Consider the following 13,506-nt stretch of genomic DNA (forward strand, 5'->3'; position numbering starts at 1 on the left):
TATAACTATTAATCATGACTTTCGCGTTTTATAAATTTTGTTTATGTTTTTAGCTATTTCTAAACTTTCACACATATATTAAATCAAAACTTTCTTTTAAATTTAATATTATATATATAAAATCATATACCATATCTATGTGATTGTTGTTTTCATGTATTTGCAAGTTCTTTTAATGTTTAAATCCTTCACACATAATAAGGATTCATCTGTCATTTTTTTATGTTACGAATGACTCATAGTTTAAACTAATTAACTAAAAAACACTGCTAATTGTATATGTTATACGTTATTATTATTAAGATTATATTACATTATATATCTTAGAGAATTTGTAAACAGTTTCTTTTATACTTCCAAAATTTTTTTAATAGAAACTTAGTGCAATAAACATTTTAAAAAAGTAATATAATATTAAAAAATAGTGATGTAATATTTTTTTTAAAACAATTAAAGATTAATATAAAATTGTGACATAGATAAATAGTATAAACAATTAGTCTACTATTAGTTTATCAATTTCACCCAATAAATGAGTGAAAGAGTGCAGAATGCCAGACACAGAATGATATGATTAGTTTAATGTCATTGATCGATCATCAGCAGGCGTAGTCATAAATATGGTGCAAATTATTACGTCTCAGTCTCATATAATACATATTCTTTTTACTTGGAATGTTTGAATTCTATAATACATTATTTGTTCAACATATATATATATATATATATATATATATATATATATATATATATATATATATATATATATTTACATACCTTACCATCCACTATTAAAATATTTACTAAATACTAAATTAATAAAGTTAAAAGCAATTTAAAACATCATAAAAACATAATAATTAAATTAAGCAAAGAAGTTAAGTACAAACAGTCTTCTATCTAAACACAACCAGATTAATTATATATAATAACAAGCGTTACATGTAAAAGATGTAAAATTAGAGAAATATAAATAATTTATCTGATTTATATATTGTTGAGTATAAAAGAAGATGATAAAGAAAGCAGTGTAGAAGTACAGGGTTTGATTGTTAAAGAGAAGAGAATAAGAAAGGAGGTATGATATGAAGGGGGAAGTGCAGTTAGTAGTAGTGTGGAAATGAGAGTGGCGTGGAAATAGAAAAAGGTGGTGATGGAAAAAGTCAATAATGTCCTTGGCGTATTGTCGCTGTCTTAGGCCTCATATTTGCAGGTCATCGCCCCCCACAAACTCTAATCGGAAAGGTCCCACACAGACAACAAACCCTTTCATTTTCCTCTCTCCATCAACTCACTTCACCTTCCTCACACTCACACGCACGCGCTCCAGTCACCATTTTTCAAACTCTCACTTTGGCCTAAGACAACAATAACAACATCAAAAAATCCGACATCTCTCGCTTTCCCAACTTTGCCCTGTTTCTTTTGGATACAGGGAACCCTTAAATACTCTCTCTCTCTACTTTTCACTCTTCATATGTTTCTTAATTACTTCCGCTTGGATGAATCTTGATCTCTGTCTCCACCACTCTCCTCCCACAAGGTAAGCAATAACAGGGATTTTATCAGATAATGGATGTGGGGTGCGTGCTGTTACTGTGCTGCCTGACTTTGATTCCGGGGATTTTATCAGATCCAAGCGACGAGGCATGTCTCACGCACCTCAGCAGGTCCTTGCAAGATTCCCCCAGCCTGCCCCATAACTGGAAGGAAGAGAACTATGCCAAGCCCTGCAACGATTCCACCTCCATTCTCCAGGGTGCCATCTGCAACAATGGCCGCATTTACAAGCTCTCTCTCAACAACCTCTCGCTCAGGGGCACCATATCCCCATTCCTCTCCAACTGTACCAATCTCCAAGCTCTTGACCTCTCTTCCAACTCCCTCACCGGTCCAATCCCGCCGGAGCTCCTGTCCCTCGTCAACCTCGCCGTTCTCAACCTCTCGTCCAACCGTCTGGAAGGGGATATCCCCCCGCAGCTCGCATATTGCGCCTATCTCAACATCATCGACCTCCACGATAATTTGCTTACCGGGCCTATTCCCCAGCAATTTGGCCTGCTGGCTCGTCTTTCCGCCTTCGACGTGTCCAATAACCGGTTGACCGGGCCCATCCCCGTCTCCCTATCGAACCGGAGCGGGAACCTGCCCAGATTCAACGCCAGCTCCTTCCTGGGGAATAAGGATCTCTACGGTTACCCGTTGCCGCCGCTTAGGAATAGGGGGTTGTCCATTTTGGCCATTGTTGGGATTGGCCTGGGGAGTGGCCTCGCCAGTTTGGTACTTAGCTTCACCGGGGTTTGTGTCTGGTTAAAAATTACCGAGCGCAAGATGGCGCTGGAGGAAGGCAAAATCAGCCACCTTATGCCTGATTATTGAACATTAATCACAAATTACAATACTTTCAAATATTCCAACCTATCTCTCATTCAACTGCATCCAAAAAAAAAAATAGTGCCCGTACCAGGTACTCTTTTTTTTTTTTCTTTTGTTTATAAAAGCGAGGTTGGGTGTGGGCTACCCCTAATTTCTTCGTACTTATGGGTGGTTCAGATCATTGTCTCTTATCGATCACGGGGACATATTTTATTTTATAGTAATTTATAAATTTATAATCTCTCTCTCCTTTTTTTTTTCAATCATAAGTATTGACTCTTTTAAAATTTTGCGCTTACCCGATTCTGGTTGGCTGTATTATTGTTGTTTCCATTTATCGAATAGGATTAGCAGCTTGAAAATAAACTGAAAGAGGTGGTACTGGTGTTGTGCAGCTTTAATTTTGTTGGCTATTGTGATGATGCATGGATTGGCAATGCAATGTCTCGAATTTCGTAATTTTTATATGAATATGAATGTGTGGGTGGGTTGGCGCATGGCCGAAGGGTAGGGTAGGTTACTGCGATGGTAGATGAAGAAGCAGTGCTGCGCCGTTCACCTGCAACCCTGTCTGGCAGTGTGCTAAAATATATCAAAAGCAACAGAAACAGCTGGTGCCATTTTTAAGAGTGCCGCGTTTTGCTCTCAGTATGGGAGGTGGTGGTGGAGCCACGGGGGACACCAACGGTAGTACAGAGCCACATGGATTGGGACTTGTCTTCTCACATAATCACTTGTTCTTCCGCTGTTCACTTGTTAGTCCAACGTCAACCGGTCAACCCTGTTCTTTAGAATCTGCCTATGTGTCTACGTGTCTACGTGTCATTATTTTTTAGACTACACAACACTTAATATACGTCTTGTACTTTACCACCAAACACGTGAAACCATTACACTTAATTACTGCTACTCTATATAAAATCATTAACTATTTTTCTTACTTTCATTTTGGGTTTACATTACAACTGTATCAAATATTCGTAAACAGTTCTACCAGCCAAAAAAGAATATAGCAGTAATTAAGTGATATGGTGTATTTAATTAGAAGTTTATTGTTATTTATGTATATTTAATGGTTACTTTATGAATGATGATGTTGGAGAAAGTGTGAGCAAAAATTAAAATTTACAGGCATAAAGTTAAGAGGGGTTAGCGTGAATGTGGTGCTTCCCATAATTATGGCTAGTGGGTTCCTTTGCTTGTTTATTTGCTCTCTCTCATGCTATTCTCCTGTTCTTCCTCTGGCCTGGTTCCATTTCTCCTAAAAGCTAAGTGGGCCTGGTCTCTCGCACCAGGTTTGCTTTCTTTTTAAAGCTACTGTTCATGTGGAATCATCGCTCACAACAAAATAAAATGTGGAATCCTTGCATATGCTTCCTGTTGCGACAAACTGACAATACATTTTCGTTTCTTTAAACATTACACTGAATTTATTCGAGAACGAAAACAAAGTTTTGACTGGGCTGCATCCCGACACTTTTAAAGGGTAAATATTCGATAGAATTTAGCTGTAATTTGTCCAGATTCAAAAGTGGTGATTAAATTCATGTCAGTATATATTCTTCGTTGGAAAATAATTATGTTGTCTTATGCACGTTAAGGGATTAATAATATTGTCCCGCGGAAAAGGAAGTAATGTATATACGTGAGTTGTGAAAGCGGATTCGTGATCCATGGAAGCCTTGACAAGTAAATCTAGATACATGAAAGAGTTGCTATGATTAGTAAAAGGTGATGATTAATTGGACACTTTTAGATTCAGATGACAGGATTGAATTTGGTTGTGTTGTAAAATGTGGGGAGAAGAAAAGAAAAAGAAACATGTACTGCTAAGATTGGAGTGGCATTGCTAAACTTGTGTATTCCATAATAAATGATTGTGATGTATAAAAAAATAAGGGTTACTGAAGTTACCTACACCGAAAGTGAGAATGGTCAAGGGTGCTTTATTGTTTTTGGGGTTAAAGTCAAATATGCTTTCATTGGGTTCATTAATGGGTTCTCCGAGATTGGCATGAATGTGATGATGGAACTGGGGCCATAGCCCCACCCATGTTGTTGGTTTTATTTTATGCCCTAAAAATATTGCAGAGGATATTTTGGCCCAGTTGCTCCTACCTAATTAATGGAATTTCATCATTCTCACTCGTCTCATACCTTCTATTTTCTACGTTCACAAGGAAACTGCACTTGCTTTTAACATTTCTCACTGTGACGGGATGATATGCGTGAAAAGAATTAATCTCCCTATTCATGCACTCTTCCCCCACACACTTGTAAATCCGATTACAACAAAATAAAACCAAGGTGATTTCTATTTTAGTATTTCCATTTTTAAGTTATATAATTTATCCCCGCTTATTAGTCTACCTGGTCTTATGTAAGATATTCAATTTCAATTTTTTCTAATTATTATTATTATTGAAAATTTAAATACTTTTATTTGAATAAAAACGAACAAATTGTGTAAGGTGATGTTGTAATCCTTGTATAAACTTACTTTAGCTGATTTATGATGAATTTTCCATAAAAGAACTGCTATAGTCCAATGACATTTTTTCTTTCCTTGATACGAATGGGCCGCTTCTTTTGTTTACATTTTGAAGTATGAGTTAAAAGTTTTTATTTAAATAAAAATGAACAAAATGAGAAAATTGAGTAAGGTGATGTTATAATTCTTCCATAAACCTTAGCTAATTGATGATGGATTTTCCATAATAATAAAAAAAAAAAAAACTGTTATAATCCAGTGACATATTTTCTTTTTGTGATACGATTGGGCCGATACCTGTTCACATTTTGAAGCCCGTCTTAAATTGAGTTTAATGATTATATACAGGCAATTATTCATAAGTTATCGTTGAAATGATTTTTATCATAATTATTGGAAAAGTAAATATAATAATGCTTTATGACTGGGCAATAGTATAAAATTGGTTTATAATGTGGGTGTGTATACTTTCTTAGTAAAATCTCAGTGATACTGTCAGTATTAAAAGGCCAATGTGTGTTTATTGTAATAAAATAAACTAAAAATTGTTACTGGTATAAGAAAGTTGCACTTTTGATTTCTTTTGAAGGAACTATTGTTTGTAGTCATTTAAAACGAGACTCCACTATTTTTCTCTTGTTGGGTTGGTTGGACCTGAGAGTTTTTTTTTTCTTTTTTTTTTATTTCTTCCGATGAGAATAGCAGTTGGAGTTTCAAAACATTTACAATCCAGGTAATTTCTTTCCGTAGCCCTATACGGGAGTAGTCAAAAGACCAAATTGACCCCCAGTTGTCACCATTCGGTTGTCGTTGTCGTCCCTTTGTCATCGTCGCAATCACTCTTGTCTATGTGTTGTTATAGATGAACTCAATGTAGAGAGTGTGTCATGCATTAATGTGAAATAATTTTTGTATAAAAAAAAACTTTACTATTGTATAATATAAAAGTTAGAAAATGAGTTTTAGAATGTATAATTTGGAAAACACTTTATGAAAATATAATTTCGTATTATGTTATTTAATTTTGTTTCATTAAAAAAATACTTCAAATTGTATAATTTATAAGTAAAATAATGTTCTAAGTTTTGCAATTCAAAAGTAATCTTTTAAAAATAAAGGGACAATTTTCGTATTTATAGTGTGTAGAAAAAAAAATATGGTGGTATAAAAAGAAATCTCCTAAAGTTCACTGTGGAATGAATTGGGCTACATTTGGATACCTTCGACCCATGAAGAAATTTGGTAGTATAAAACTAATTTAAAGGGTAAAATTAATTTTGGATGCCACTGGATCGAGAGGCATTTGGTGGAGAATATGATATATAAACAGCATAAAACATTACTGTTGTGAAATAAAGCGAATAACAGAGAGAATAGTAGATAATAAAGAAGAGAAGAAACAATAGAGAATAGAGAACGAGAGAATAGGGAGTAACTTATCTGTGTATTATTATTGATAGGAAGAGTCCTATTTATAGATACAATATGTAATCCATAAAGGAAACAAATCAACTTAGTTAATACAAATATTTACCATAAAGAGTAATGAATCATATTAGTAAATGTATCAAATCAATGGACAATCATTAATTCATAACACTCCCCCTTGAGTGTCCATTGATAAAGAATGTGTCTCGTTAAAACCTTACTAGGAAAAACCCTTTGGGATAAAAAACTTAGTGAAGGAAAAAGAGTACAACATTCTGTATTCTTTAATACAATATTGTTCATTACATATTCTATTTCTCCCCCTCATGTAAACTTACATCATTAAGGTGAGTCCGAATTTGTAAGTCATTTGCTCAAAAGTTTTTCTTGGCAAAAACTTTACAAATAGACTTGTCATATTTTCAGAAGAACGAATTTTTGGATATCTATATCATCCTTTCAATTGAACAATACACTATTGTCTTCATATATGGTTGTTGATTCCATCTTTCTCGGGGATAGTCACAAGTTTCTTGCACATGTTGAATTATAAACCTTAACCAAACATATTCACAACTTTTCTCGTAATTTTGTATGATTAGACGATGTTGCTACTATGGTTTGTTTCATATACCTTCATGAAATCATTGTGCTACCACATGTGTACAAACATCTTGTTTGTGATCAACCATTGTAACATTGTAAGAGTATGTAAAATAACATGCATATCCATAACCCATTGGTCTGAATCTGAATCATTTGGATGGAATAAGCTCATATTCGTAATACCCTTAAAGTAACGAAGTATATGTTTTACTCCAAACCATTTTCTTCTTGTAGTTGAAGAACTATATCTTGCTTAACAAATTTATAGCAAATGCAATATTAGATCGAGTATAATTCGCAAGATACATTAGTGTTTCTATGACACTAAGATATGGTGCTTCTAGACCAAGAAGATCTTCATCATTCTCTTGAGGTCTAAGAAGAGTCTTTATCAACATCTAACGACCTCACAACTATTAAAGTGCATAATGGACATGACTTGTCCATTTAGAACATTTTAAGCACCTTAATTATATAAGCTTCTTGACGTATAAAAACACCTTTATTTGAATACTCAATTTCTAATTTCAAATAAGACTTTGCCCTTCAAAGATCATTCATCTCAAATTATTTCTTTGAGTAATCAATTGCCTTTGTGAGCTCATTAGGAATTCCAACGATGTTTATGTCATCTACATAAACAATAATTATGGCAAATTCATTATTTGGATCTTTTCATATAAATACAAGAACAAATAGGATCATTTTTATATCCTTCTTTTAATAAGTACTCAATAAGACGGTTATGCCACACACGTCTTGATTTCTTTAATCAATAAAAGAGCATGTTCAATTTTATTGAATAACCCTCTTTAGAGTTTGTCTTGTTGGACAAATAAAATCCTTCAGGGATTTTCAAATAAATATGATTCTCAAAAGAATCGTACGAATAGGTTGTAACATCATCCATTAGATGTAAATGCAAACCTTGTTGTGCAACTAGGATAATCGAATATTGTAATGTTGTTGCATCCAATACTAGTGAACATGTTTTTTCACTAATCAATACAAGGTTTTGTGAACAACCTTGAGCAACCAATTATGCTTTGTATCTAACAATTTCATCATTTTTAATTTGATTTTTGCGCAAAAAACCATATGTACCCAATGAGTTTCATAACTTTAGGTGTGCGAACTATATGTTCAAAAACCTTTCGTTTAGCAAACAAATATAATTATGCTTCTTTGCATATTTTCATTTTTGGTCAATCTTTTCTTTGCCGACAATCTTCAATGATCATTGTTTATTGATCCTCATTGTCATTCATAGCATTCATCGCTATGTTATAAGTAAAAGTTTCGTCAATGTTAACTTCATTTTGGTTCCATATTATATGATTCATGACATAATTTATTGAGATCTCATCATTTTCAACCATTTCAGGTACCTGAGGTTCTTCTGGAACCAAATCATTAATTATGTCAAATGAATCTTTTGGGATTTCAACCTTTTCGATTAGGTTATTTTGCATATTAGCCCCTTTTCTCATTCAAGAGTTTTTATCTTTGGAACCAATAGGTCTACCACGCTTCAAACGTGTTCACATGAGTTTTTCAACCCTTTTTTTTTCCGCATCATAATAACTGATCATGTCAAACAAGGCAATCATTTTGATTTGTAAACTTCTGGTTTACCATGACATGCATTTAAATTGTACTAATAAACTTGTAGTACAAACTATAAGAGAATGTTGATAATTTCTCCAATACACTTTCTTTTTCAACTCAATCATAGAGATATAAAGATATTTCATATCTTTTTCATTGTTTGTCTCAATATAATATCCATTTAGACAAATATCATTGAAACTTAATAAGTTTTTATTCAACTTCTTGGTAGAAGTATAATAGCTCTTATAAAGTCTTCAAATATATTTGTAGTACTATAAATAATACAAACATTGATGTCTCGCATTATCAAACAAGAGAAAAATGTATTACTCTTGAGAATTATATAAGTTGTTGCACTATCAATAAGACACATTTGATACTAGTGCAAACATTCGTTTTTTATATAAACGTAAATTTCAATCTGAGATTTTTTTGTAACACTCTCATAATCAATGAGGTGATCAGTGCTTCCATTTTCTTTAGCAAAGAAAATAACAATATCAAGATGAGTAGCATCCATATGGCCATAATCAGAATTACCATCTTCATAAGCAAATTGTGTTTCTATGTTCTTCTCATTATTTGTAAGATGCTCTGGTGTACAATAAGTACAACTCAAATGGCCTTTACCATCGTAATGATAATATATACCTTCATCTTTTTGTCAATATTTTCACATTTTTCTTTTCCTTTTTTCACATTATCGTGCCACTTCTGGTGACAAAATGTGTCTTTGAAATTTTATTTATAACCATGTCCAAAATCAAGATCATGATCGATCATGAAAATATAAATAAAATGTTGCTGCATTCACTTCTGGGAATGGAGCAGAACCAATTTGGACAGGTTTCATGATTTTTTATCAAAAGCTCATTGCTTTGTTCAGCCATACAAAGACATGAAATAAATTCATAATATTGATTGTTGCATTCACTTCTGGGAATGGAGCAAATTAGGCGGATCTCATGATTTTTCATCAAAAGCTTTATTGCTTTGTCCAGCCAGCCATACATAGGCATGAAATAAATTCATAATATTTGTGAATCCTTATTCACAATATTTTTGTCGCATGAGCAAATTAGTTGCTTAGATGTTTTATTTCTTTATTTAATGGTATCCCAATATCCATTGTATCTTAAATGTATTTCAACATTTAAAATCCAATATAAGGAATTCTTCCTTGTAGTATCAAGGGTCACAAATCTAAATTTTGCAACGTTTCGCGTGTTTAGAACTAGCACATAAAATAATAATATTAATAATAATAATCATCATCAAAATAATAATAATAATAATAATCACCATCATAATAAAAATAATAAGAGAGAGATGAAAATTGATAAATTCAAACAATTCTTATCATAAGAGAGGAAGAATATAAGGTAAAACTATAAATTGAGAAAGGATTAGAAAGAGCCTGGATTGAGAACGCATAACACTATCATTAAAGAGAAAAAGCTTCCACTAGTCCTCAATTCGTTGGAGCATCGTGCTGATAACGTGTTGTGAAATAAAGCGAATAACAGAGAGAATAATAGATAATAAAGAAGAGAAGAAACAATAGAGAATAGAGAACGAGAGAATAGGGAGTAACTCATATGTGTATTATTATTGATAGGAAGAGTCCTAATTATAGATACAATATGTAATCCAGAAAGGAAACAAATCAACTTAGTTAATACAAATATTTACCATAAAGAGTAATGAATCATATTAATAAATATATCAAATCAATGGACAATCATTAATTCATAACAATTTCATATCAGGAGAAGTCTTAGATTCACTAATTTATAATTTCAATTCCCATTAACATTTAATTGCATATTTGATTCTCTAAATTTTTAAATTACATAATTACGATTTACGCCCACCATTAATAATAAAATTTTGATAGGTCCTTTCATCCTCCTAACAGTATCATAGCAAGGTTTAATATTTATGAAATTGCATCTTTCTTTTAGAAATTAAATGATGTACTGAAAATTAACTAAAATTTCTCAGGTTCGAAAGACTAAAGTATGTGATTAAATTTAAAAAAAAAATACTAATATTACATATTTATAAAATTATAAAGATTAAAAACTGATTTAAGCTTGCAAGTATTTTGACTTTAACTTCCGTACCATGATAAATGATTGTTCGTATAATTTTAATTTTTACACGAAAATACCTACTAATATATAATTTGTTTAAAAACGTAAACCAATGTTTTCAAGAATAAAAATAAAATTTTTTGACTGTTTAATATCTTTTCTTTGTTTTGTAACTTTTATTTATTTTTAAAATAGCGAGAGAACGAAAAAAAGTTTGAGCTGTTTTCATGATTTTTTTTTTTTAAAATAGTATTGATATTTAATGCATTTTTCCAAGTGACCTAGTAAGTTTTTAAATTTTAGAAAACTGAAAATTAGTTTTAAAGCATTAAAGAAACAAGACCCGGATATTTTTTCTTTTTTGGTATGAAGGAGTGGCTAGTGTGGCAGTGGCTGCATCTTGTTCGGGTATTGGTATGTCTTTGGGCCCAAGCGGAGTGAGTATAACCCAACGCTCCAATCAATTTTACTAAAAAGGCAAACCAGACAATAGGCTGGCCCAATAATTCAGACTCCAAATGGAAAAACCTAATGACTCTTAATCTGAATGTCCCCACGTGGCGACACCTGGTCATTTCATGCATAATAATCCTCCATAAGAACCTTATAGATATGAGTGTAGCGGAGAAATTCTTGGTACATGTTTTATAACATCACATGTTTCTCCTAGTTTATCCAGTTGTTTGGAACTTTGATCGTAACAACTGATACATAACTATTCACTTCTGCAATCGCTTTCTTGATTGTTACCACTCATGCTATTGTGCTCTGGGATATCATAACACACACAACAAATAACTCTTCATCAAGCGTCTCTGTTTAACAGCTATACCTGTTAAGAAAATAAATAATGTTTTTTTTTGTTTTTGTTTTGTTGAAGTGGCTTAGTTGTTTTTTAACGTGATGTGTTGAAAGATGAGAAGGGCATAGAATAAGAGTTGGAGAAATAAAAGAATGAAAGGAAAAAGGAAAGATCTAGATGAAGAAGAAGTGGAAAGTGGGCCTGGGAAGAGTAGATGCGTTCGCTTTCATGTTGGGCTGGAGGAGTCCCCATTTGGGCTTCTCTTATTGATTTGGACAGGTGATGGAAATAATTTTCCGGAAGAGGTTGGTTTGTTAGTGATATGCATAGCCCACACTCACTTCCATCTTCTCTCTTCACACTTACTCACTCGGACCCACGTGACTTTAATAAGACAATTTAACAATTGGACTGTAGCAACTATGTCGGACTAGGATCCCACTCACTCTTCACTTCATAAATATTTCCTTCTGACTTTTATTTTCTCCTTCATCTCTTAGCTTCTGACTTTCATCTAACAACTTGCCTTCAATTATTCATATTCAACAACAACATCTTTTCATGCTTCAAGTTAAATATCTCCCACATTTACAATTAGTTTCAGATAATAGAGATTTAGCAGTAAAAAACTTTCTGATGAGGGCCAAATTTTCTTACAACCTTGGGTCAGAATCACCAGTTAAACTTTTTTTTTGTTTCCTTTAAAAAAAAACACGAATTATAATGCACGGTTTATTTGGTGAAAAAATAGATTATGGACATGCTGCATGAAATAGGGCTTTGGCCACTTAGAAATGGATTTATCACATGCTTTTGTTGGAAAGAAAACAAACTTTTAAATATATTGTACCTTATTTAAATTTATGCATTTAAAGTTAGAAATATATTAAACTTTGATAAACAATATTCCCATAAAATAAAAGGCTAGGAAAAAAGTGAAACATAAGGAATTAAAAAAAAGAATGATCATTTGTGTATCTCAAAATTCAAGTAATCAATCTCTTATATAACATTAACATTCATAATCCGATTTACAACAAGATTAATAAATAACATGCAGTCATTTAAATCAACACAAAAGAAAGGCTAACTATTTTTTCAAAAAATAGTTAGTTATACATTCTAAAATAGAAAAGCACGAGATAATAATAGGAAAACATATGAAAATAATATTCAATTTTTTTCTAGAAATAATTATTATTTTTATGACAAAGACATATCTATTTCAAAAAGATTATCATCTTCATAAAGAGAAAATAGAAAAACTAGTAAAATATTTTATGAAAATAAATAAATATCAATCACGTTTTATTATCTAAATATTAAAAGTATCATTATCTAAATTTAAAATATTAAAAGCTTTGCTTGCAGCAATAAAGGAAAAAAAAAAAGGTCGTGTACATTCATACACTAATATAACGAAGATAAACCACCTTTAAAATTCATTATACCCTACAGTTACATGTCTGGTCTAACCCCAAATTAAATAGAAGATTATAATTGCTGGTTTAATTATATATATATATATATATATATATATATATATATATATATATATATATATATATATATATATATATACTTTGAAAAAATTACAATAGTATTATTTACTGTTATTTTAGTAAATTTTTATATTCACACTTATTAAAGGAGAGAGAAAAAGTAACCTAAAAATATTAAACAAGTAAATAAATAAAAAATAATATAAAATTAAAAATTTTAATTCTGCATTGTGAATTAGAAAGAAAATTTAGAGAAATAATATAGCTCGAGGTGGGACATAATGAAAATGAAAATAGAGTGCGGGCCGCATGAAGAGTGCGCGCCTCTCTTGCATGTGAAGGTCTTTTTGGTGTGCCATTTTTATTTATGTTTGTTTATTTATTTTTTCACTATTAATAAGAATTATATTTTTTTCATTACTTTTATTCAAATAAAAATCTCAATTAATTTAATGATGCATCTTCCAGAATTTATTTATATCACTGGATATCACGTTTAATTCGAAAGTATTGATTAAACTAAAACATTCTCTCCTAATAACTTTTGTATATGTATGTATAATAATAATTTATTATTTTTTCTTAACTTGAATT

General features: G+C 31.6%; 1 protein-coding gene across 1 annotated transcript; it reads left to right on the plus strand.

Moving 5' to 3' along the window:
• Positions 1 to 1,094: 1,094 nt before the first annotated feature.
• Positions 1,095 to 2,639, plus strand: LOC114174366 (receptor-like protein 57). Its single transcript, XM_028059205.2, has one exon. The coding sequence runs from the start codon at positions 1,573 to 1,575 to the stop codon at positions 2,377 to 2,379; it is 807 nt and encodes a 268-aa protein (XP_027915006.1). The 5' UTR covers positions 1,095 to 1,572; the 3' UTR covers positions 2,380 to 2,639.
• The last annotated feature ends 10,867 nt before the right edge of the window (positions 2,640 to 13,506 follow it).

The sequence above is a fragment of the Vigna unguiculata genome, chromosome 2, assembly GCF_037176805.1.
Source record: "Vigna unguiculata cultivar grain cowpea cultivar isolate G323 ecotype 2 chromosome 2, ASM3717680v1, whole genome shotgun sequence".
Classification (NCBI taxonomy): Eukaryota; Viridiplantae; Streptophyta; class Magnoliopsida; order Fabales; family Fabaceae; genus Vigna; species Vigna unguiculata.